The 24295-nt window shown below is 52.5% G+C and overlaps 10 protein-coding genes across 12 annotated transcripts; 5 read left to right on the top strand and 5 right to left on the bottom strand.

The window, feature by feature from the left end:
• Nucleotides 1-201: 201 nt before the first annotated feature.
• On the top strand, nucleotides 202-8789 carry LOC6616046 (histone-lysine N-methyltransferase trr). Of its 2 annotated transcripts, XM_032726045.1 has the most exons (7): nucleotides 202-786; nucleotides 850-6110; nucleotides 6176-6700; nucleotides 6779-7374; nucleotides 7431-7560; nucleotides 7615-7797; nucleotides 7868-8789. In XM_032726045.1, exons 1-7 carry the CDS (start codon nucleotides 369-371, stop codon nucleotides 7958-7960), a joined length of 7206 nt encoding a protein of 2401 aa, XP_032581936.1. In that variant the 5' UTR covers nucleotides 202-368; the 3' UTR covers nucleotides 7961-8789. The 2 variants fall into 2 exon arrangements, with proteins under 2 accessions (XP_032581936.1, XP_032581935.1); XM_032726044.1 differs by having other exon boundaries at nucleotides 202-6110.
• On the bottom strand, nucleotides 8659-9590 carry LOC6616045 (COA8 family protein CG14806, mitochondrial). The gene is made up of 3 exons (XM_002040375.2): nucleotides 9479-9590; nucleotides 9156-9419; nucleotides 8659-9081 (listed from the first exon to the last, which is right to left on the bottom strand). The coding sequence occupies exons 1-3, from the start codon at nucleotides 9527-9529 to the stop codon at nucleotides 8866-8868; spliced, it is 531 nt and encodes a 176-aa protein (XP_002040411.1). The 5' UTR covers nucleotides 9530-9590; the 3' UTR covers nucleotides 8659-8865.
• Nucleotides 9591-10549: 959 nt separating this feature from the next.
• Nucleotides 10550-11102, top strand: LOC6616044 (UPF0184 protein CG14818). The gene is made up of 2 exons (XM_002040374.2): nucleotides 10550-10710; nucleotides 10772-11102. Exons 1-2 carry the CDS (start codon nucleotides 10632-10634, stop codon nucleotides 10978-10980), a joined length of 288 nt encoding a protein of 95 aa, XP_002040410.1. The 5' UTR covers nucleotides 10550-10631; the 3' UTR covers nucleotides 10981-11102.
• LOC6616043 (WD repeat-containing protein 18) lies at nucleotides 11041-12807 on the bottom strand. The gene is made up of 2 exons (XM_002040373.2): nucleotides 11939-12807; nucleotides 11041-11881 (listed from the first exon to the last, which is right to left on the bottom strand). The coding sequence occupies exons 1-2, from the start codon at nucleotides 12707-12709 to the stop codon at nucleotides 11111-11113; spliced, it is 1542 nt and encodes a 513-aa protein (XP_002040409.1). The 5' UTR covers nucleotides 12710-12807; the 3' UTR covers nucleotides 11041-11110.
• A 74-nt stretch (nucleotides 12808-12881) lies between these two features.
• LOC6616042 lies at nucleotides 12882-13482 on the top strand. The gene is made up of 2 exons (XM_002040372.2): nucleotides 12882-13170; nucleotides 13230-13482. Exons 1-2 carry the CDS (start codon nucleotides 13000-13002, stop codon nucleotides 13377-13379), a joined length of 321 nt encoding a protein of 106 aa, XP_002040408.1. The 5' UTR covers nucleotides 12882-12999; the 3' UTR covers nucleotides 13380-13482.
• Nucleotides 13483-13657: 175 nt separating this feature from the next.
• On the bottom strand, nucleotides 13658-16239 carry LOC6616041 (vacuolar protein sorting-associated protein 26). The gene is made up of 2 exons (XM_002040371.2): nucleotides 15826-16239; nucleotides 13658-15746 (listed from the first exon to the last, which is right to left on the bottom strand). Exons 1-2 carry the CDS (start codon nucleotides 15967-15969, stop codon nucleotides 14454-14456), a joined length of 1437 nt encoding a protein of 478 aa, XP_002040407.1. The 5' UTR covers nucleotides 15970-16239; the 3' UTR covers nucleotides 13658-14453.
• Nucleotides 16240-16532: 293 nt separating this feature from the next.
• On the top strand, nucleotides 16533-17711 carry LOC6616040 (serine/threonine-protein phosphatase Pgam5, mitochondrial). Of its 2 annotated transcripts, none has more exons than XM_032726050.1 (2): nucleotides 16533-17136; nucleotides 17206-17711. In XM_032726050.1, the coding sequence occupies exons 1-2, from the start codon at nucleotides 16579-16581 to the stop codon at nucleotides 17512-17514; spliced, it is 867 nt and encodes a 288-aa protein (XP_032581941.1). In that variant the 5' UTR covers nucleotides 16533-16578; the 3' UTR covers nucleotides 17515-17711. The 2 variants fall into 2 exon arrangements, with proteins under 2 accessions (XP_032581941.1, XP_002040406.1); XM_002040370.2 differs by having other exon boundaries at nucleotides 16534-17136; nucleotides 17203-17711.
• On the bottom strand, nucleotides 17518-21211 carry LOC6616038 (protein MMS22-like). The gene is made up of 3 exons (XM_002040368.2): nucleotides 20866-21211; nucleotides 20230-20810; nucleotides 17518-20169 (listed from the first exon to the last, which is right to left on the bottom strand). Exons 1-3 carry the CDS (start codon nucleotides 21189-21191, stop codon nucleotides 17762-17764), a joined length of 3315 nt encoding a protein of 1104 aa, XP_002040404.2. The 5' UTR covers nucleotides 21192-21211; the 3' UTR covers nucleotides 17518-17761.
• LOC6616037 (peroxisomal targeting signal 1 receptor) lies at nucleotides 21166-23287 on the top strand. The gene is made up of 2 exons (XM_002040367.2): nucleotides 21166-21327; nucleotides 21400-23287. The coding sequence occupies exons 1-2, from the start codon at nucleotides 21190-21192 to the stop codon at nucleotides 23104-23106; spliced, it is 1845 nt and encodes a 614-aa protein (XP_002040403.1). The 5' UTR covers nucleotides 21166-21189; the 3' UTR covers nucleotides 23107-23287.
• On the bottom strand, nucleotides 23282-24229 carry LOC6616036 (mediator of RNA polymerase II transcription subunit 18). The gene is made up of 3 exons (XM_002040366.2): nucleotides 23976-24229; nucleotides 23619-23905; nucleotides 23282-23551 (listed from the first exon to the last, which is right to left on the bottom strand). Exons 1-3 carry the CDS (start codon nucleotides 24098-24100, stop codon nucleotides 23310-23312), a joined length of 654 nt encoding a protein of 217 aa, XP_002040402.1. The 5' UTR covers nucleotides 24101-24229; the 3' UTR covers nucleotides 23282-23309.
• Nucleotides 24230-24295: the final 66 nt, after the last annotated feature.

Here is a 24295-nt window from a genome sequence, read left to right as displayed (position 1 = left end):
ACGTGGGGCAAATAATTATATTATGTATTAAAAACTTGTAAAGCTAACAAAAAACTATTGCTGTACAAACGTTATTCGATTGCAACCGCCATGGCGATATGTTGAAATGGGATAGGAAAAGTGGTGAGTTTCTAAATGGAAAACCAGGGCTAGATGTGAACGTTTCAGGGTAATGGTCGTTTTACCGTCTGGTAACACTGTTCTGCATACACGAAAATAAAATTTTTTTGACAAATCGTGCATGTTTTCGCTCGGTAAAAAAAAAAGCAGGCCGCGCGAGCCCTAGCTAGCTAGACCGCCGCCCTTCCCGTCCCACGAAACGCAGCGCATCGCATCCCGCGTTCCGCGTTTCCACTTGTGTGTTTGTTATGAATATACCGAAGGTGACAACATCGCTTGGTGCCGCCGAAAAGGCGAAACCCGAAAGAGTAGCATCCGTGGCCGCCGCTGCCTTCAATGCGGTCAGCCTGCAGAAGCGCAGCGGCGACGACACCGCCACTCCGGCGGAGGATCCCACGCGCAAGAAGGCCAAGACGGAGCTGCTTCTCGGAACTGGAACGCCAGCGCCCAGTTTGCCCGCCAAAGCGTCGAGCACCGCGCCACAGCAGCTCCTCTACCAGCGGAGTGGACAGCAGGGTAAGGCGCAGTTAAAAGCTGCGTCGGAGTTGCAGGATGCCGAGACGGCGGACGGCGTCTGGGACGCCCGCGATCAGCAGATCATAGTGTGCAACTTCGGCTCCGGCACTGAGATGGGTGCCATTAAGGCGGAGGACGCTGACAAGCAGAGTGAGTACAGAATCAGCACGCCAAGGAACAGTCAATCTAACTCTTTGCCACACCGAAACACAGCCTTTACCAGCTTTACCAAAAAGGAGGGTGCCCCCTCTTCGGCTTCGTCATCATCGTCAACCGCGTCCGTCATTTCCATCGAGGCCAGTGGCTCGGGGCAGGATCATGCTGAAAACTCCGGCAAACCTGAAGACCTCGACTACGTACTGATGCCAGCCAGCGGCGCGGACAGCGCTACATCTGTGGGTAACTCCACCGGAACGGGAACCCCAGCAGGAACGCCTGTTGGAGCTACTACCTCCACCATTATTTTAAACGCTAACAACGGAACGGCAGGAGCCAGTGGAGCCGGCACCACTACAATTCTCACACAGAAATCCGGTCACACGAACTACAACATCTTCAATAGCACGGCCACTGGCAGCCAAACGCCCACAACAACATTGTTAAACCGGGTGAATCTGCACCCCAAAATGAAAACCCAGCTGGTGGTTAACGCCAAGAAGCTGTCGGAAGTAACGCAGACCACGGCGAAAGTGTCGATTGGCAACAAGACGATATCGGTGCCGCTGCTCAAGCCGCTGATGAGCGCTAGTGGGGCGGCCACAGCTGGAGGAGCCACGATTGTAGAGAGCAAGCAACTGTTGCAGTCGGGCGGTCAGGTGACTACCGTAATGAGTGCTTCGCAGCAAAGCGGGGGTCAGCAGGTGCACCCGCACGTCCATTCTCATGCACATCACAACTTTACCAAACTTATCAAACGCGGGCCAAAAAATAGCGGCACCATTGTCTCGTTCTCGGGGCTACAGATCAAGCCGGCGAACACCAAAATTGTGGCCACCAAGGTGGTAAGCAAGAAGATGCTGCAACTTCAGCAGCACCAACAACAGATCCAACAGCAGCAGCAGCTGCAGGTGACCAGCGGTGGAGGCCTGGCTCCGCCCACAGGCAGCATTGTGACCATCACCACCACCAACCCCAGCCAAACGTACGCAATGGTTCAGGATTCTGCGACTGTGGGAGCTGCGGCTCATTCGGAAGATGATGCGCCAGCGACCCGAAAGATTACTGCCTACTCCGAAAACCTTCAAAAAATTCTTAACAAGAGCAAGTCCCAGGAATCGACTGGAGGCCCGGAGGAGTTCACCAACATCAACAGCGTGGTGATTAAGCCAATCGACAAGAATACACTCAATTGTCCACCCAGCTTTAACATCTTTAAGCAGCAGCAGCATTCACAGGCTGCTCAAAGCCAATCAATCTCCACGGTAGGCAGTGGATCAGGTACACCCGTGACGTTTACTATGGCTTCGGGGAATGCCTCAGATCTGGCCACCACCTCCACCGTTTCCGTGTCAGCGGGGACCATCTGCATAAACAGTCCAATGATGGGCACGCGGCCAATAATCTCCATTCAGAACAAAAACATATCCCTGGTGCTGTCCAAGACAACCATGGCCCAACAAAAACCGAAGATGATAACCACAACCACGTTGGCCAGTCAAGCGGCGCTGAAGATGCATCATGCTTTGATTCAGGATTCGAGTGCAGACAAGGCGGGATCTTCTGCAACCTCCGGATCTGCTACCTCGGGAGCTTCAATGCAGCTGAAGCTAACGACCGCCAATACGCCCACCAAACTCAGCGTTAGTCTGGCCCCGGACGTGGTCAAGTTGGAGGAAGTTGGCAGCGAATCTAAGGCAAAGCTACTGGTCAAACAGGAGGCGGTTGTGAAGGATAGCATTGGTACTCCGTCCAGTGAGCAGGAGCGGGCTGAGGAGATCGGCACGCCGGAGAAGCGTTTGAACGCCAATGCCACAATGACGCCTATTAACCAGGTGCAGAATCAGTCTGCCAATCAAATTCAAATGGCCACATCTACCTCAACTGCTTCCAATCCCAGCACACCCAATCCTGCAGTGAGCGCTACACCTATGAACAACCAACGCTCGGCAGCGGAGGATAATGCACTTCTAAAGCAACTGCTCCAAAATAACAGCAGCAGTCATAGCCTCAACCAGATAAGCATCACGTCGGCTCACGTTGGTTCCGCCTCAGCTTCGGCACCTCTTTCCGCCCGCAAGGTTATCAACGTACGGGCGCCCAGCATGGGGAAGGTCAGAAGTTTGGAGGATCAACTGGCACGTCCGGTGATTCCTCCGGTGCCCACTGCCACGCAGGCGGCAGGTAGTAGTAGTAGCAGTGGATCTGTGGCCACGTCCACCACCACCACAACGGTAGCCAGCGGAGGAAGTAGCCAACAGGTAGCCATCGCCTCAGCGACGGTTCTACCTGTTACTGCGGTCGCAATTACCACACCAGGAGTGGGAGGGGAGGCAAAACTGGAGCAGAAATTCGATCAGCCGGCAGCAATTATGCAGAATCAGAGCCAAAACCAGGCGCCTCCACCACCACCGCCTCCGCAGCAGCAACTTCACCAGCCGCAGCAGCTGCAACCGTCTCCCCACCAAGTCAAGCAGACTGTGCAGATTGTGTCTAAGGAGACGTCGTTCATCTCAGGACCCGTTGCTGCTAAAACACTAGTGACGGAAGCCACTTCAAAGCCGGCTGAACTACTACCTCCTCCGCCTTACGAAATGGCCACTGCTCCTATATCGAACGTCACCATATCCATATCCACCAAGCAAGCGGCTCCAAAGGAACTGCAGATGAAGCCCAAGGCGGTTGCTATATCACTACCCATGGAGCAGGGCGAAGAACCGCTGCCTGAGCAAGCGGAGCCGCCGCCTCATTCGGAACAGGGAGCTACTGTAGCGGGAGTTGCACCTCACTCCGGAGGTTCCCTTGTGTCTGCGCAATGGACCAATAACCATTTAGAAGGGGGTGTAGCCACCACAAAGATACCTTTCAAGCCTGGAGAGCCCCAAAAACGCAAGCTCCCCATGCACCCACAACTGGACGAAAAGCAGCTCCAGCAACAGGCAGAGATTCCCATAAGCACCTCTCTACCAACAACTCCGACTGGACAAGGTACTCCGGACAAAGTACAGCTGATCTCAGCGATTGCCACTTATGTAAAGAAATCCGGTGTCCCGAACGAGGCACAACCCATACAGAACCAGAGCCAGGGCCAGGTGCAGATGCAGGCGCAAATGCAGGCGACTATGCAAGGACACCTGTCTGGGCAGATGTCTGGACAAATCTCCGGACACGCAGCTGGACAGATACCTGCTCAAATGCATTTGCAAGTACAGCATCAGATCCATATGGCCGTTCATCCACAGCATCAGCAACTGCACCAGAACCAACAACAAAATGCGACGATTCCCCTTCCAGTTACTGGACAGGGTGTAGTCCCCATCCCCGTGCCCACCATGGAAACCAAGGCTGGCGACCAAAGGAAGCGCCGCAAACGTGAGGTCCAGAAGCCGAGGCGCACGAATCTGAACGCCGGACAAGCTGGTGGAGCTCTTAAGGATCTAACAGGTCCACTACCAGCAGGTGCAATGGTCCAACTGGCAGGAATGCCGCCGGGGACCCAGTACATACAAGGCGCGGCATCAGGGGCTGGTCATGTGATCACCAGTACCGGACAAGGGGTTACTCTGGGAGGAGTGGGCGCCAGCTCTGGAGCCAATTCCTCGCCCATGCTCAAGAAGCGAGTGCGCAAGTTCTCCAAGGTAGAAGAGGATCACGATGCATTTACCGAGAAGTTGCTGACGCACATCCGCCAAATGCAGCCGCTTCAAGTTCTGGAGCCGCATCTGAATCGCAACTTTCATTTTCTTATCGGGAGCAACGAGACTTCTGGAGCTGGTTCGCCCGCCTCAATGAGTTCTGCGGCTTCAGCCGGATCCTCTTCGGCTGGAGGCGGTAAGCCCAAGGGCGGATCTCGAGGCTGGCCACTGAGCAGGCATTTGGAAGGTCTGGAGGACTGTGATGGCACCGTCCTCGGCCGCTATGGACGAGTGAATCTGCCGGGGATACCCTCGTTGTACGATAGCGAACGCTTCGGCGGAAGTAGAGGTCTGGTTGGTGGATCTGCTGGAACGCGTTCACCCTCGCCAGCAGAGTCTCCAGGAGCAGAAAAGATGCTACCAATGTCTAGCATCCAAAATGATTTTTATGACCAGGAGTTCTCCACGCATATGGAGCGCAATCCTAGGGAACGCCTGGTGCGGCACATTGGAGCCGTCAAGGATTGCAATTTAGAGACCGTAGACCTGGTGGAGAGCGAAGGTGTATCTGCGTGGGCGACTCTTCCACGACTTACCCGCTATCCGGGTCTAATACTGCTCAATGGAAACAGCCGTTGCCATGGACGGATGTCGCCGGTCGCGCTGCCGGAGGATCCGCTGACCATGCGCTTTCCCGTGTCTCCACTGCTTCGATCCTGCGGCGAGGAGCTGCGCAAGACACAGCAGATGGAGCTGGGAATGGGACCGCTGGGCAATAATAATAATAACTATCAGCAGAAGAACCAGAATGTGATACTCGCACTGCCCGCCTCGGCCTCGGAGAACATAGCCGGCGTGCTGCGGGATCTGGCCAATCTACTGCACCTGGCGCCCGCCCTTACCTGCAAGATCATCGAGGACAAGATTGGCAATAAGTTGGAGGACCAGTTTATGAATCAGGACGATGAAAAGCACGTCGACTTCAAGCGACCACCGAGTCAAGTGAGTCACGGTCATCTGAGGAAGATCCTCAACGGGCGCCGTAAGCTCTGCCGCAGCTGCGGAAATGTGGTTCACGCCACTGGGCTGCGAGTTCCTCGGCACAGTGTTCCTGCCCTAGAAGAGCAACTCCCCCGGTTGGCCCAACTGATGGACATGCTGCCGAGAAAATCGGTTCCCCCTCCTTTTGTGTACTTTTGCGATCGCGCCTGCTTTGCGAGATTCAAGTGGAACGGAAAGGATGGCCAGGCGGAGGCGGCTAGTCTGCTGCTTCAGCCAGCGGGTGGTTCTGCTGTGAAATCATCAAACGGAGACTCGCCTGGCAGCTTCTGCGCCAGCTCAACTGCCCCAGCGGAGATGGTGGTCAAACAAGAACCGGAGGACGAGGATGAGAAAACGCAGGGCGTACCGGGCAACCCCACAAATATTCCCGCACAGCGCAAGTGCATCGTGAAGTGTTTCAGTGCTGATTGCTTCACCACGGACTCGGCGTCATCCGGACTGGAGTTGGACGGAACTGCTGATGCGGGAACTGGAGCTGGACCGGTCAATAATACTGTGTGGGAAACAGAGACCAGTGGGCTGCAGTTGGAGGACACGCGGCAGTGCGTCTTCTGCAATCAGCGTGGTGACGGCCAGGCGGATGGACCCTCGCGACTGCTTAACTTCGATGTGGATAAATGGGTAAGTAAAAATTGTAACCCTAATGATTGATTACATCGCAGCTTAATGTTTCCTTTCGCATACAGGTTCATCTTAACTGCGCCCTGTGGTCCAACGGCGTGTACGAGACGGTGTCTGGGGCGCTGATGAACTTCCAGACAGCTCTGCATGCGGGACTGAACCAGGCGTGTAGCGCATGTCACCAACTAGGCGCCACCATCAGGTGTTTCAAGTCGCGCTGCAACAGCCTGTACCACCTGCCATGCGCCATTCGCGAGGAGTGCGTCTTTTACAAGAACAAGTCCGTGCACTGTAGCGTTCATGGTCATGCTCATGCCGGCATCACGATGGGAGCAGGAGCAGGCGCCACGACTGGCGCCGGAGTAGGAGGCTCTGTGGCAGAGAATGAACTGAGCTCCCTGGTTGTCCACCGAAGAGTTTTCGTCGATCGGGATGAAAACCGTCAGGTGGCCACCGTCATGCACTATTCAGAGCTGAGCAACCTGCTCCGTGTGGGCAACATGACGTTCCTGAACGTGGGTCAGTTGCTGCCGCATCAGCTGGAGGCCTTTCACACACCCCACTACATCTACCCCATTGGCTATAAGGTGGTAAGTACAAGTACCAGCCGGTCAACCGCCATGTTCATAAAAGCAATCTTAAATCACTCTCCTCCTCCACCCCCATAGAGTCGCTACTACTGGTGCGTGCGACGACCCAATCGTAGGTGTCGATACATTTGCAGTATCGCGGAGGCCGGATGCAAGCCCGAGTTTCGCATCCAGGTGCAGGACGCCGGCGACAAGGAGCCGGAGCGCGAGTTTCGGGGCAGTTCGCCCTCGGCGGTCTGGCAGCAGATCCTGCAGCCAATCACGCGACTGCGTAAGGTGCACAAGTGGTTGCAGCTATTTCCCCAGCACATCAGTGGTGAGGACCTATTTGGTCTAACGGAACCGGCCATTGTGCGAATCCTGGAAAGCCTCCCGGGCATTGAGACGCTCACTGACTACCGCTTCAAGTACGGTCGCAACCCGCTTCTGGAGTTCCCGCTAGCCATCAATCCGTCTGGAGCTGCGCGTACGGAACCCAAGCAACGCCAGCTGCTCGTCTGGAGGAAGCCGCATACGCAACGCACGGCCGGCAGCTGCAGCACGCAGCGGATGGCCAACTCGGCTGCGATCGCCGGGGAGGTGGCCTGCCCCTATAGCAAGCAGTTCGTGCATTCGAAGAGCTCCCAGTACAAAAAGATGAAGCAGGAGTGGCGAAACAACGTCTACTTGGCGAGGTAAGACATTAGGACCTAGTCAATAACCACTGATTACTGAAGCTCTCATTCTCTAGGTCTAAGATCCAGGGTCTTGGCTTGTATGCAGCTCGGGACATTGAAAAGCACACCATGATAATCGAGTACATTGGCGAGGTTATCCGCACCGAGGTCTCCGAGATACGCGAGAAGCAGTACGAGTCCAAGGTGGGTTTCGCGACCATGCTTTCTTGTAACCTTGACTAATCTCTGATTCCCCAGAACCGTGGCATCTACATGTTCCGGCTGGATGAGGACCGTGTGGTGGACGCCACTCTAAGCGGCGGGTTGGCGCGCTACATCAACCATTCGTGCAATCCCAACTGTGTTACCGAGATAGTGGAGGTCGATCGCGACGTGCGGATCATAATATTCGCCAAGCGGAAAATCTATCGCGGCGAGGAGGTAGGTCCCGCAAACAGAAGTGATACGCCTATAGCTTAACTTACAATGTCTCTTAAATTCTGCGCTTTAGCTCTCGTACGATTACAAGTTCGACATTGAGGACGAGTCGCACAAGATACCGTGCGCCTGTGGAGCGCCCAACTGCCGCAAGTGGATGAACTAGAGTCGGGAGGAGCCTCTGACGGAGGACCAAAGGAAGCGCAAGAAACGGCGGCGAGCACGTCGCTCCCAGTGAACAGGAACAGGAGCAGAGACAGGAACAGGAACAGGACTTGTATCTGATCAAGTAGCTAGATTCGCTAAGCATTATAGTTCGTGTACATATATACAATTATATATATATATATATATAAGCTATATGCAGATATGCTCGTGGAGAGCATATGACCTTGTAAGTTTTGTATATGTGCCCACTGTAGCCAATTCGTATCCTTTATATCGCTCTTAAGTGCAAAAGTGGAGGGAGTGGAGAGTGTCTTTATAGTTTAAATTGAATAATTGCTATCGTTTCTACATAGAAAGAATATAAATGTTACTGCTAGGACACGACCACCCCTGTAATGTATTTCGGACCCCCTCCCCTCACACAGTCGCTGGAGCACCTAATTTTATTTGTTTTAGCACCATCTCCACATTCATCACTACCACCATTGCAATTATCGCGAGGAAACTGACCGCCCCGATGGCCAACCCAAAACTTGACTTTATGCGTGTGTGCCTTCCTTCTGTTTACCATTATTATAATTATCATAATTGTAGCGGTTATCTTTCAATATTCGGCCACTTTACATGGGGAGCGATCCTTCTTTCGCTGCGTGTATCGTGCGCAAACTTCTTTGAATATATACACTGATAAGGATATGAACACCTACTTCTATTTTATTTTATTTAAATAGTTTGCGATTACTTTTAAGTACATTAACTAACTCCGAACAACGTGTATTTTTCATCCCCTTAAATAGTAGCTAAGTAAATTTTATGCCACCATTTTACGCACGTGATCTTTTATTCCAACTTATGGCAAACGGCAAACTGGGAAATACGAAATGGGGACGACAGATATTGCACCTAAGATCTCCGCTTGGCCAGCGCCAGAAGCCTCTGGAGCTGGACTGCGGCGGCCAGGGTGAGTATGTCGAAGTTCTTCAGGTACCAGGAGATGTTGTACATGATGTGGATGCGCCAGTTCTTGTCGAGGAACGCTTTGTAGAAGTGGCTCATCTGGTCCGCGGACACTTCGCTAGTTCCGCTCTCCTTGTGCAGGCGGATGAAGTCTTCCTTTTCCTGTGAACCGAACCAATTCGAAAGAGACGGCATTAGCGGACTAGAAAGAGGTGGCACAGTGGTCGTGGTTGTACCTCGTAGAAGCGCTTATTGTGTTTGGTCCAGAAGTCCGTGTTCCATGCCTCCACCTCGATCCGCTTAAGGCGCAGGCTCCTTGCCAGCCGCGTCTCTTCATCGCCGTAGTGCCGTACGTACGGACGTAGGTTTGATTGCGCGTCCGGCGGTCCTATATAGTCACACTTCACCGTCTTGGGATCGGGCTTGTGTGGCAAACCGACGACGGGTTTTTCTTGTGGCGGTGGACATCCTGGTTGCACTGCGGCATAGCATCGCGGTAGCTGTGTAAAATAGGCATTGAAAATCCGAATCCTATTGGGCAACACACTCATGGACTCACGCTGAACTGAAAAAGCGATATCCGGGGCTGGCACCTAAAACATTTGTTCATTTTTCGGTTATGTTATGTGAGGTCCAGTGTGGCCGACTGTCACGCTAGGCAACAGCCTGAATATCGATGCCAGCAAATATTACGGGCATTCGAACGCGATTCTCAACTGAATTTCTGGAGTTCAGAAACCAAAATCCGTAGCCAGTAGCCAGCTGATATATGTCCACAAAATCAATAAACAGTTGCTTTTTCCAAAATGGTCGCATATTGCATGTTTCCAGTCGCCATTGAACCAATAGGAGCTCAGTGAATATGAACAGTTAGATCAAAGCTTAAGCAAGAGTAGTAGAAGAGATGTGAACACCGCTTGTTTCCCTGTTCGTGACACGCAATCGGGACGTCATGCTCGAGCAAATACCACTCTCCCTAGAAATTTGCTTGCGTTGTGAAAATAAAACGAGACACACGCACATCTCTAAGAGCCATGTTGAAACTGAGGCTATGCCACTTACTGTTGATTATGCTCGCCTGATGATTGCAACGAGAAATCTGCTGTCGGAATTCGATGGCTGCAAAATTATTTTGGGCAAAATGGGCAAGATTATCGACTGTAGACACCAGGCGAACAGAAAACGCAGGAGTAGGACAGCTGATCGCTCAGAGAAATCAAAAAGCTTTTCATTATCAGAAGGGGTCAACTCTGGCCAATCAGCATTGAGCACTATGGGAAAGAACCGTTGGATTGAGTCTAGGCAACGCCTAGAGATACGTAAACCATTTGTTTCTTTGTTCGTGACACGAATTAGGCACGAAATGTGCGAAAAAGCCAAAATATCCCATTGGTACGTGAAAATAAAACGAGGCACGGGCACATACCTAAAAGCTAAGTAAAAACTTATGTTCGGACACTTGCAGTGGATTATGTTCGCCTGGTTTTTTGAGCTAAGAAGTGTTTTCGTGATGTGTATCCACAAAAACGTAAACAGAAAACGTATGTACTGAATTCCCCTATTATATTCTGCTAAGAACTTTTTTTTATATCGAATTGGAACTGATAGCTATCGCCCTCTTCCAACCATCTCTATCGTTTATAGCTATCCCGTGACAATAAATCCAACTCGAAAAAACAAACGGGAAAACTGCGGGGAAAATTCCAGGGAAAATGTCACCCAAAAATAATCAAGATCCCTCGTCGTCCGGCGACTCTGGCAACACCAATGTCCAGGAGGCAGACCTACAAGGTGAGTTTCGGCAGCGCCCCGTTTCTGCTCGGGATTGGCTCTAATGGAATGACCCCTGCAGAGATGGAGGACGTGAACAACAGTCTGGACGCTCTCAGCTGTGCCCTGGACGCCGTGGAGCAGCGCACAGACGATATTATGTCCCAACTACGGGAGCTGTTGAACTCCAACCGACAGATCCGTCGCCTGCTTGCCGAGGAAAATGACAACGCTCCCGAATCGGGAGACAACATGGACGGGCAGGCGGGCAGCGAAGTCGCACCCAAGTAGATCCCTCTACGAGCAGTGATTGTTTTGTTCACCCAAATCGTTTTTAGGCACAATCAGTGCTGTTTCTTTCTGCTATCATGTATTTTTGTTCTAAATCCTAAGTAAACGTAATTGAAGGCAAACTTAAGGTTCACTGTGTCTCGCGCGCTTTCTTGCGCTTAGTCTTTTCTGCGATTTCACCCTGGCCAGTGTCAGAGCTAGCAATATACTTGAAAGCTATCTGGAACATGCGCTTTGACTGCGCCTTGAGGCACGCATTCTCGGCCAGCAGCTTTTGTACTCTTTCGTCGCTTGTCTGTGCTGAACCTGGCTTATATTCTGCATACGAATTTTCGGACTTCGCTTCCTTGGTGGTGGTTTCCATTGGCTCGTCTTCGGGTTCTTCGTCTTCGACCTCGGAATCCACGACCTCTACTGCGGGCTCGACATTTGTAGCTTTGGTTTCCGCTTCAATTTCGTCGTCGTCCTCATTCTTTCCCGAACTCATGGAAGCTATAAGTTTGAGTATTATCTCCTCGTCCGTACCCGGATGACTTTGGGTGTAGTCCAGCTCCGGTGTCTTGCGTCCCCCGGAGTAGTCCGGATCGAACAGCTCGATACAGTCATTCTCATCCCACGGACTAATCATCCGCTTTAGACTGTCGGCGAACATCTGCGGTTGCTTGTGCTCCGGCAGAAAGATGGCTGGGCTGAGCAGGCGGATATGCAGGTTGGTTACCGGGCCTTTTTGGGACAGGCTCTTGATAAGTTGCCTGCTGCCCACGTCCCAGACGCAGACCTGGTTGTCCTCGCCCCCGGAGACCAGCGTTGTAGCGCTTATATTCAGAGCCAGGCAGGTGATGGCCTTGCCGGATGTGTGGCCCACAAAGGCCTGGATTTCTTCCTCCTCTAGGTGGTATTCCTGGGTAAGTAAAGGAATTAGTTGGCAAAGCTGTGGATAAACGAAATCTGGACTCACCTTCATGCGCGGCGCGTTTTCCATATGAAAGACAAACACCTTGCCGTCACTGGAGCCAACATACACCCTGGTTTCCATCTTGCTGACAATCACGCTGTGCAGGGCCACTGGGAACACCACACTCAGCAGCAAGACGCCCCCGCACAGGTCGTACACCTTGCAGCAGCGATCCAGCGACACGGTGTACAGATAGGAACGAATGCCTCCGATGCCGGAGTATAGATCAGTGACCGCCAGACCGTGATCGTTAAAGCTGTACAACGGCTCCGTGCTATCCTTGCCCCCGCCCGTGTCCAGTGGGGCGGCGGAGAAGGTGAGATCCCAGACAAGCACAGCTCCGTCCTTGCCGCCGCTGATGAAGAGCTCGCCGTTGTCCGTGAAGCGCAGGCAAGTGATCGCCTGGTAGTGCTTGGACAGGGTGTTAAGCATACGGCCGGTGCTCATGTGCCATAGATAGATGTTCTCCTGGATGCCGGCCACCAAAAAGTTCCCATCCGGCGTCAGGGCCAATGCGTTGACCTTGCCGGGCACCACGAACCGCAGTCCGGCCATCTGCTCCTGCTTGTTGATGGGCCACACGTGGAGCAGTGGCTTGGCCGAGTTTGCCGCCATCACGTAGTTCAGGTGGATCATGTTCAGGCTGTGGTGCTGGGCGCATCCACCGCCCTTGTAGCGCATCAGGTCTGTGCCTGTCCGCAAATCCTGCACGCTGCATGTCGTCTTGTCCTCGCTGCTCGTGCTTATGAAAAGGGCCTCAACGGCGTCTTCCATGTTGTTGTGATCGGGTTGAAATGCGCGGTGTTGTTACAATACGTACCAATATTGATATTACATTACAACTTATAAATAAAGTTTAACCGGAAATAAGCGGTAGTTTCCTATCGATAAGCGAAAGCGTGATTTGTCTTGAAGTATCGACCAGTTACTAAAATAATCGATGTAGTTTTCCCTTTCACGAAACTTGGTCACACCCGAATTCGGGGCCAAATAGAAATAATAATTTATTATAAAATAAACAGTTCGCGGATTGAAGTAGTTTCTACTTGGACTTGAGCAACAAAATGCACCTGACGCTGATCAATTTGTTCAAGAAGACTGTGCCCGGTCACATATTCCGGGGCAAGCGGCGCCTGGTGAAGCCGGTCAGCCAGCGAGCAATGGACACCCTCACCCGCGAGTACGAGCGCCAGGAGCAGGTAATGCTACTCCTTCGACACCCGTATCTCACCCTGGTAAGTCCTGCTCGCTGTACGCGGATTGCCCCACCTAATGCCACACTTCCCGCCTGCAGGAGCAGTCATTCGGTCACGCCAAGGAGCTGCAGAAGCGCGACAAGCTGGTTGCCAGGTGGACGGACGAGCAGACACTGCGCAAGATGAAGCCACACGTTACCATCGAGGAGCGGCTGAACCAGCTGAAGATCAAGGAGGCCTGGGACTAGCCGTCGTCACAGCTTCTAAGCCGGCGTTACTTGTTAAATAAATCTAGATGTTATGGAAATTATATAATGCCTGCTGGACAAGAATAGTCGTTTCGTCACCCGATTAGTTGTATTTACATTCGAGTTACTCCGTGAGAACTGACTGCCAGCTTGCTATTGGTGTGCCAGCTCAAAGTCATTATCCCAGTGGATAGAAATGGTGGACTAGGCACTCACACCAATCGATCTGAAAGGCAGTGTGCTTGGCAAAGTTTCCATTTGATTCACTCAACGTTCTCTTCGTGTTTGGCGCTCATATCGCTTTTATTTGTTAAATTGCGTGTCTAAGTATATATATCAATAATTCTTGTATGTTATGTATATGAACTGTTATGTACATATGCAAGGCATGTAACACGTTTCGTCGTTTCCACTTCCGTTCCCAGCATCAATTCGTTAGTACGCTATAGACTAAAACTTTATTATTTAATGGATGTTTTGTCTGCTTTTTGCTGCTTCATCTTCATCTGTATTGGAGTTGGTTTAGTTTAATGCACACTTTAATTTCAATTCAGGGGTCTTACTTTTAGAAAGCAATTTCAACATTTTTCAAACTGAAAAATCATATTTTCCAAACGCCACAAGGATAGGGAATGGTCATCGGAATACTAGGGAGTTTAACTAGTTTTGGGGCGCAGGGGATTAGGGTTAGCTTTCGTGTCCGAGTCGCACTCCCCTCGACAGCTTCTCGACTTGTTAGAGCAATAATACCAATGGAAACGTCTAGAGAATGGTTGTAGCTACGAGGTTGCCTCTTCTCATTTGTCCTAAGTTTCGTTTTGTTTTTTCGTTACTATCATTTGCGATTTGCCTGCTTTTGGTAAATGATGCGCATAACCTCAATAAAACATTTGTAACAATTTTAAATTAACTTTAAAAAAATATATATATGCATATTTGTTGCTGCTGCACTGCCTTCCTGCTGCTGTATACGAATACGAATATATGCGTAATAGTTCCGCCTTCTGTTGTTGCCCTAGCTCTGGCTGTTACTACTTATCCCCCTGAAGATGGAAATCCTCTCCAGCTTCCCACTCAATCAGTGGACAACGGCGTTGCACCGGTCTTTTTCGCATTGGGCGTAATTGCATCAATGTCATCATCCTCCGGCTGCACTTGCTCCGACGCTTCGGTTTCGGATCGGGAGAGCGGCGATACTGGCAGCAATGGCGGTGGCGAACTGGAGAGCATAGCAACGGGCGAGGCACTTGTGGTGGCCGCTGCGGCTCCATCGCCTATGCCCCGCTCGGGAGCTGGTTCTGAAACAGATGACGCCGCTGCGGGGACTGGAACTGCAACGGATGCTGTCGACGGCGTGGGCGTCAGCGGCGGAGAATCCATTTGCTGTTGGCTGAACTCCTGGTTCGGGCTCTCCCTGGTAAACAGACCCATCTTGGACTCGGATCCTGCAGTGCCAGGCGCTGTCGGGGCTCCTCCCACCTCTCCGCTGTCTGTGCTCGAGCTGATCAGCGAGTGAGCCACTGTGGGCGCAGCTGGACCGCTGACCAGGTGCGGCGGAGCGTGCAGGGGAACGTGTTGGTGCTGCTGTTGCTGGTGCTGCTGAGCGCCATGGTATCGCGGTTTGTCTGCCTTGCGCCACAGCGTGATCTCCTGTTGCTTGAAGTACCGACGGTCCTCGGTGTCCATCAGCACAAGGTTGAGGAAATATTTGACCGAGAACTTTTTGTTAATGTCCCGCATGGTCGGCGTGAGATTGTAGCCAGCAAGAAAGACCCGGATGGGTATGCTTTCGCCTTTGACGGGCGCTCCGTCCATGATCTCGTACTTGGCAATCGTTTCGTTCTCGTTAAACATGGTGGGGCCTGTGCCCGTGCTCTCCTTCTTGATGATCGCGATCTCCATGTGCTTGATCTTGATGCGCACCAACAGGAAGTAGATCTTGCCGATAATCGTGTCCCGTAGGTGGTACTTGCTTTTGTTATACTCGAACTCGATGTGCAGGCAGTCTTCGATGCCTACCTCCATCTTGATGGGATTGTTCATCTCCGGGTAGCTGCACAGTGTGTGCACGGCGATGTCGACCTCCTTGGTTATGTCGCTGATCCGCCTGACTATAGTTGCGCGCAGGAAGTACCGCAACCGCACGTTCGAGCCGGCGTACACCTCGAATTGCTTCTCCACTTTGGGGAAATCGAACGGATAGCTGTTGTTCTGGATGAGATCGCCCGGGCGGGCCAGGGCCTTTGCTAGACACTTGAATTCGTGGTGGTTACCCCGGTCGTAGTACAGTTCGATCTGTCCAATGAATTCGATCTTAATGCCCTGGTGCTCCAGCTTGCTGCCCGGCTTCTTGAGGGTCACGTTCACCTGGATGAAAAGTGGGTGGATATGAGTTTATCTCTGGTTATGCTTGGGGGAACTCCCCCCGATGCTGACCACGACGCACCTTGCCGGATACCGTCTCCCCGTCGTAGAATAGCAGCATCTTCTCCACTTTGCCGTCCTCCCCTTTAACCTCTGCCGTCTTGTGCTCAGCTCCATCAAAGACTATCTCAATGTCCGCTGACTGCCCGAATCCCAGGAAATTCATAATTGATAAACGTCGAATCGGCTTCTTCTTCTTCTTCCGCTTCTTATTTCCCCCGCCTCGGCTTCTTGCTGCTCCGATGGAATGTCGACGCTGTGACTCCTGTTGGCGGCTTTTCCTGGAGATATCTTTTAGATAACCCCTTTAATAACCCTCAGCTTTGATAGGCGTTTTTCTGCGGCCTTTTTCGTCCTTCGTTCCGATGCTGGCGTATGTGTCGCGTCTATGTGTGTGAAATGAAAAAAATTGCAATTTTTCACACTACAGCGTTGCCATATCGCGTCACCCCGATTGTTATTAAGGAGTGCCAGCGCTGGTACTTTTTAGTATTCAGTATTTGCACGGTATTTTTTTTTTAAAACACATACGGAAAATTTAACGAAACAATTGATTGTGGATCCTTAATTGTCTTGGTATACAATAATTGTGTAAATGTATTCCGTGTTTTTATTCATCTTGGTAATTTTTCGATAGTTGAATTCTAAATGGTCTTGCGTGGTATTTATATACCCGTTAACGTAGTCTGCCAAATACCAAAGCGCAGTATTTAAATACTGCACTTATTCAGCGGAATAAAACTAAACTTAAAGAAAATACCTAAAAGCCCTGACGATGCGAAAGTTAACTAGTTTCGCGTGCGGCACAGGAGCCGGACTAGCGGCTTACTACCTACAGCGGCTGCGGGATCCGCAGACGGCCGTGCAGAACTCGTGGACGCACAGTGATAAGCCGGTGGATCCGTGGGCCCTTTGGGACACCAACTGGGACTGCCGGGAGCCACGGGCCCTCGTGCGGCCACTGCGAAACAGCCAGCCGGAGGAGGAGAACCGCTACAACGCGGAGCTGGAGAAGGCGAAGGCCAAGAAGGCGCGCCACATTATCCTAGTGCGGCATGGCGAGTATCTAGACGTGGGCGACTCGGATGACACGCATCATCTCACGGAGCGCGGCCGCAAGCAGGCAGAGTTTACTGGAAAACGGCTCTGCGAGCTGGGCATCAAGTGGGACAAGGTAGTAGCCTCCACAATGATGCGGGCCCAGGAGACATCCGATATTATACTCAAGCAGATCGATTTCGAAAAAGAGAAAGTGGTGAACTGTGCCTTCCTGCGTGAAGGAGCGCCTATTCCGCCCCAGCCGCCAGTGGGCCATTGGAAGCCGGAGGCATCTGTAAGTCAAGCCAAGGGTCAACCCAGTGCGTATTCCACATGATTTTCGGCTTTCATTTTACTGCAGCAGTTCCTCCGCGACGGATCGCGCATAGAAGCCGGCTTTCGCCGATACTTCCACCGCGCCTATCCCGACCAAGAAAAGGAGAGCTATACCCTGATCGTGGGACATGGCAACGTGATCCGCTACTTTGTCTGCCGAGCCCTGCAGTTCCCCGCCGAGGGTTGGCTCCGGATCAACATTAACCACGCTTCCATCACCTGGCTGACCATCAGTCCGTCCGGCAACGTGTCCATCAAGTACCTGGGCGACTCCGGCTTTATGCCCGCCGAGCTGCTTACCAATCGTATACCGCGCGACGTCAAAAACGTGGTTTAGCCGTCAGTTTATAGAACTGCCCGAAGGAGAAGCAATCGTAATGTATTTATTTCCAATACCTCAACTAAGACCTTGAGCACAGATCGCGAGACTGTGTAAACCACCGTGTACATTTTGCCGCACCGTAACGAATATCTCTAAAGGAGGAATCACTGAATCTTCCGACTGAAATAATAAAGATTTTATAAAATGCCTAACATATTATTGAGAAGCCTATATGTACAAATGAAGCCATAAACCCTGGAGCCTAAACCCTGCTCAAGACCTTTTGGAGTCGCTGCAAGCACTTGCGTATGCCCACATCCTCTCCAGCGCCGCGTTTTATCTCCACCTGCTCTGCCTGCTCCCTTATAAAGGTTATGATTGGAGCTACTAGATCCGGCGCCAGCTCTGCCAGGCTGATCAGCATCTGGAAGTAAAAGTAGGTGCAGTGGGCCAGGTGCTTTTCGGCGAGGGATCGCAAGTGATTGGAGCACATATCCCTGACCGTCTGTGATCGCTTGTAGGCATCGTGCGATACAAGCACTTTATAAAGTCCAAACACTTGGTTGCGACTGAGGTCCACTTCGTCCACGAACATTACGTGTTCCAGCAGCGGGATGTGCACGCCGCGCAAAAGGGTTAGCAGCTGTTCTTCCTGCTCCTTGCCCGTGCTCTCTATCAGTTGCTGCATGATAGTGATCACCAAGCCCGCATGCTGTCCTGCCCTCCGCCGCTGGACCACCAAAAACTGGGTAACCAGGAGCTGAAGCACAAACTGCGCCAGCTCTCCATCTATATCCGCCTGAAGGAGGGTGGCATATGGACGAGCCACCAGCTTGGCGTTGGATGAGAAACTAAAGTGCGGAGTCCAGTGCTGAACTAGTTGCTCCAAGGTCTTGGCCACGTATGCGTCCGTGCGATAAGGCAGTCGACCAATGCCTTGCAGCAAAACTGGGAAAATCTTGTGAACCACTTGCGGAAGGCGACCTTCGGGCGGCACTCCCGCCTGCAACTGCGTGGTGAGCAGGAACCGCACCATGGCCAGGTGGAAGAAGCAGCTCGGCTTGGATCGCACGTAAGCTAGAGTGGAACAATTATAGATGACAATGGCTAGAAAGCTGTAGAACCGGGAACACAGTTCCGATCGGCTTCGATCCGGTGGTAGCCACAGCTCGAAATGATTTACATAGGCATGCAGTTTGTGGCTCAACTGCATACGGACGTGGGCAGCAGCCTCCTCTTGCTGGGCACGCCTTCCCAGAGCTCCAAAGAAGGCGCAGAGCGGCTCGCGCCCGCCCTTCAAAGAGGCGGGATCAATGGCCAGGTGTCGAAACTCCTCTAGCTGTGTGACATGGGGCATTAACGCCAATACAGACTCGTGTTGTGCGTTTAGGAGGACCAGAGACTTCACCCAGACCTGGATAATGGTGGAGCTGGAAGGTCGCCCTCCGTCTTCCAACACCTGGAGCATCAACTGAGCAGAACCAGTCATATTAATGGGTTCTGGTCCCTGCAGGAAGCCCAGTAGCAGTTTGTCCCCATTCTTCTCCAGGGCGATGAAGTCGGCCGCTAGCTTTGGAAGCCATGAGCTATGGCTACTAACGTATTGGGTCCTCAGCAGTGGCATTATGTGCTGTTGAAGTGCCTCCTTGATGCCACTCGCATTGCCTGCCACAGCTCTCCGCTCGCTGAGACGGAGGATTAAATAGTGAAGCGTCTGCCATAGCCGATCCTGCGATGCCTGCCCACACTTTTCGACGTAATGTGCCAGCCAGGGCCCGAGAAGCTGCTGCTCGCCGCGGTTGAAGTCATCCGCCAGATTGAAAATGGTTTGAAGGCTGCCCACATAAATGGCGCCCACCTCTGTATCATTGCGAATGGTGGCCAACTGGTTGAGCAGCTTGCTCACATAGTCATCCATGGATAGGCGATGCTGGGCATGGAGGAGCAGAAGGGCCATGTGGCCCTTGGCCACGAGAATCCTCCGCACCGGAGGCAGTTTTTCCAGGGCCAGACAGAGCAGCATTTCGCGCAGCTTGGGCGCCAACTCGCCGAGATCTTCGTGGCAGAGCAGGAGGCACAGAAACAGCTCGATCACATGGTGAATACCAGGCTCATTCAGAGCCAAAAGTTTCGCGGCACTAAACTTGCTGAATATGCGGCCGAGTAGTTTCTGACGTTGGTTGCTTCTGCCCTGCGATGGCAAAAGCTTCAAGGTTTTGCCCAGCATCCACGCGTACATGGTGAAACTGCTCAGATTCAAATCCTCTATATGCGACTTAGACAGCAGTTTGCTGTAGCGATCGACGTAGGCCGCCCCATTGGAGCAGGTAAGCGGCAGCTGATCTAGCTCAGTTCCCACACTAAAATTGCAGTTGAGAGACCGGTGAAAGTACTCCCACAGCTGGCACAGGACATCAGTATCCGGCTGGCCCAGCTGCAGTTGAAGGGGAGAGAGTTGAAGTAGATAGACCCGCCGTTGTTGTTCGTCCGGCTGGTTTGCCAGAAACTGCTTAAGCAGACTGGCGGTTTGGAAGCTTTCTGGTGCCGCAGTGAGCGGCGAGTGATCCGGCTGGTACCGACCTTCACTGTTGTATTCGTCCAAGCGAGCCAGCCCCAGCCTCAGCCAGGAATACAGTTCGTGGTATGCCAGGGAAATTGCATTGCTCTCACCTCGAGAAGAAAAACCAATATAAGAGGAAGCTGCACGATCTAGCTACTTTCGGCACTCACCCTGGAAGTGGAGTGACTTGTGCCTCTGCATGGCCTTGTGGAATAGAGTCCAAAAGTCCAGCTCCTGTTCTCCCAGCCATTTGGGAATAAGACGTTTCAGCAGCAGCCACAGCTCCTTGTTGCAGCGACACATGAACGGCGAGGAATGAATGAGCTCCGGGCGATGTTTGCTGCGGTAGTGATGTCCAGCACAAACGATCAGATCATCGAGTGTGCGCTCCAGCTGCCCTAGGAAGGTTTGATCCTTTCCAGAGGCGTACAGTATATGCAGGTCCAGAAAACGCCACTCCAGTACGCCGTGATACAGGTGATACGCCGGCGCCTGGCAGTCGTTTCCCTTGTTGTGCTCCGCAAAATACAAAACCTTCCAAGCATCCGCATCCAGCTGATCGTTGATCAAGTGTCGAAGCCCATCAAGAAAATGTGAAGGCAGCAGCTCATTGCCTCGCAGGCGCAGCATCAGATGGTAGAAGTGTGTGACCTGCTGGCGTACTCTATACCAACCGGAGTTCATAGAGGCGGCCGTGGCTTGCAGTTGTTGCTGGCCCGTCACGACGGTTAACAGCTTCTGCACATTCTTGCTGAGAATGGGAGAGTTGTACTTGTTGTCAGTTGCCAGGGAATCTCTAAACTTACCAGGCCTCGCCGTACAGGTAGTTTCTTACCGCGCCAACCGCCAATTGAGCCGGGGCAAAGTCAAAACAAAGATCATCCAGGCGAGAGCGTGGCGGATCCAATTGGGCGTAGCCATTCCCCAGAAAGCCTCCCTCGCACAGTTGGCTCTTCAGAGTGTCCCGGCCACTGCAGTTGAACTCGGGCAGGAAGTGTAGACCGTCGTCCAGGTTCTCCTCTTCGCTATCGTCCACGACCATTTTCGCGCTCAGGGTTTCATGCTTCTGTGTCGCCTGTATGAAGGTAGCCAGGATCTCCTCGTCATCCGACTGGAAAAGGTCGTAGTCCATGGTGCAGTCGGAGATTTGGCGTTCGAAACCAATTCTCTGGAGGATAGGATTTCGCGCGGCGATATATTCTATTATTATTAGAGCGCTGTGCAACACTGTCATAAAGCCGATAGCTTCGATAACGACCGATAAACAGGTAATCTTTGTGACATTTGGACTTTTGTTTTGGACCTGATTTGGCCCCTTTTCTTATCGTTGGTTGCCCCAGTTACGTAGCATCTCCACTTCGAACACCATGTCTTTCCGCCCATTGGTCGAGGGCGACTGCGGCGGAGTTAATCCTCTCATGCAGCTGGGCGGACAGTTCACCCGCGATGTTGCCCACAAGGATGAGGGCTATGTGCAGCGGCACTTCGAGCGCGCTGCTCGTCCCGAGGAGCAGTTGATCAACGAGTTCCTGGGACAGGTCACCGCCCCACCGCAGTCATTTCAGATGGACACTCTGCTCCAGGAGATGCGGGACATAAATATTCATGGGAATCCGCAGCAGCAGATGCACTCTCAGCAGGCGGAGCAGTGGGGACAGGACTTTGCCCGTGGACTGGCAACCGCCCTGCCCAACAAGATGATCCACATGCAGGCGCAGCAGCAGGACCTGCAGCATGCCCAGGAGTTCTTCGACGAGCCCCTGATCAGTAGCCAGAACTTTCGGTCCCTGCCGCCATTGCGTCAGCCTTTGATGCCCATTGCGGCAGGACAGCAGCAGGACCCCTTCTTTGACTCCGCCATGGAAACTATCATCACAGATAATCTGCCACAGGCGCCACAGGGGGAATCGCTGGACGACTGGATCAGCGACTACCAGCGCAGCACCGAACAAAAAGAGCAAACCGCCGCCAGCTTCAACGAAAAGTTCTGGGAGCGGCTGCAGGATGAGTGGCAGAAGCTGGCCGACGAAAACGAGCATCCGTGGCTGTCGGAGTACAACGACAGCATGGACGCTTACAAGGAGTACGAGTTCGCCGAGGGCAACCCCATGTCTGATGTGAAGAACCCGTTTGAAAAGGGTAAGGAGTACCTGGCCAAGGGGGATATACCCAGCGCAGTTCTATGTTTTGAGGTGGCGGCCAAAAAGCAACCGGATCGCGCTGAGGTTTGGCAGTTGCTAGGCACTTCGCAGACAGAGAACGAAATGGATCCGCAGGCCATTGCGGCACTAAAGCGGGCCTACGACTTGCAACCGGACAACCAACAGGTCCTGATGGCCCTGGCCGCGTGCTACACCAACGAAGGCCTGCAGAACAACGCCGTGCGCATGCTGTGCAACTGGCTGGCAGTGCATCCCAAGTATCAGCACCTGGTCGCAGCCCATCCGGAGCTGCAGGCCGAGGGCACTTCGTTGGCTTCGTCGCTGATTGGTCCGAGTAAGCTGCGCGATCTGCAGCAGATCTACTTGGAGGCCGTTCGGCAGCACCCGTCGGAGGTGGATGCCGAAGTCCAGGATGCCCTCGGCGTGCTCTACAATCTGTCTGGGGAGTTCGACAAGGCGGTGGACTGCTACCATTCCGCTCTGCAGGTGGATCCCCAAAATGCCAAGACATGGAACCGATTGGGCGCCAGTTTGGCCAACGGCTCGCGCTCCGTGGAGGCGGTGGAGGCTTATCAGCAGGCGCTGCAGCTCCAACCGGGCTTCATCCGTGTGCGCTACAACGTGGGCGTATGTTGCATGAATCTTAAGGCATACAAGGAAGCTGTGGAGCACCTACTCACAGCACTTACCATGCAGGCTCACACTAACGCCGCCCGAGAGCTGCCCAATGCGGCGATGGCTGCTACCTTTAGAGGGCAGAACCAGATGTCCGAGTCCATTTGGAGTACGCTGAAGATGGTCATTTCGCTGATGGGCCGCAGCGATCTCCAGAGTCATGTGAGCGATCGCAATCTGGCGGCTCTTAACGAGGCCTTTAAGGATTAACCAGCCCGCAGCTGCTTTATCACTGCTTTGGGAAAGTCCGTTGTTGTCGTGCTCATGTGGTATGTAAGGTTGAATTTGAGATATTTTTCACTCTGGCAGTGTAATCATTCCCTCTCGGTTCTTTTCTGTAAATTTGTCTATTTTCTTAAATTTAAGCAATTAAATAACTGTTGGATAAATACGATGTGCACTTTTATTATAAACTACGGCATGCCGCCCAGTCGCTTGTAGTCGATCTTCTCGAGCTGCACGAGTGGTTTTAGCTGCTCGGCAAACACGCGCATTTCCTCGCCGACATTCTCCTGCCCCGTGGGCGCCACCACAGAGAGTTCCACTATGTAGCTTTGTGAGATTGGCTCGTTGGCCATGTCCTGCTGCTTGCCGGGCACAATCTTAATGAGCTTGGAGACGGTAATTTTCATGCGCCCCTTGCGAAACATATAGCCTGAAATAAGTCCATTTTTCACTATCCATTTTGGCAAACCAAGCGTAATATATTTAATGAATCCAACCCTTTGCTATGTACTCGAACTCCAGGCGGAAACCCATTTCCGTGAGGAATTCCAAGATGCCATTGGTGCAGGCGCAGTCCATGCAGCTGCGTACCAATGTGGGCCGGCGCTGATCCACCTCGGGGTTTCCTAGGTAGCGCATCTGAAAGGGGGCATCGCGACCAAGGGCTCGACGCACGCGAAGAAGCAGCGGCTGGTTGGCATTGGGCTGGCGGAGGCTCATACACACTTCCAGGTCGTGAAACGGCTCCGGCGAGGTGTCCACATTGTCGCAGAGTCCCTTTAGTCTGATGGTAGGTAGGCGGTTAGGCTGTTAGGCGGGTGCAAACGATTCAAATCTGACACTCGGTCTCCAACCTGTGCATTAAGTGTTCCACGGCGGAGTCCAGGATAGATCCCTGCAGCAAGTACTCCAGGTTGGGCAAGAAGCGGTTGTTCATCGCGTGGGAGAGCGACTCGCGGGCCGACGACACAATCGCCATTGGCTAATTTTGTAAGTTTGCGTGTATTATGGTATTAAATTAACTGAGCGAGCAGTAGTTTGGTTTTGTTTTTAGTTGCATTTCCTCGGAAGAATTGGTTTCACTAGTGATGCCTTTTTAGACATTTTAGGTCAGCACTAGCTAGATGTCGGAAAATCAAATAGTCTATCGATAACGATGAACGTAAATCGACGC

Source organism: Drosophila sechellia, chromosome X (assembly GCF_004382195.2).
Source record: "Drosophila sechellia strain sech25 chromosome X, ASM438219v1, whole genome shotgun sequence".
Classification (NCBI taxonomy): Eukaryota; Metazoa; Arthropoda; class Insecta; order Diptera; family Drosophilidae; genus Drosophila; species Drosophila sechellia.
The sequence above is the reverse complement of the archived record's forward strand: the minus strand, read 5'-3'. Positions and strand labels throughout refer to the sequence as shown.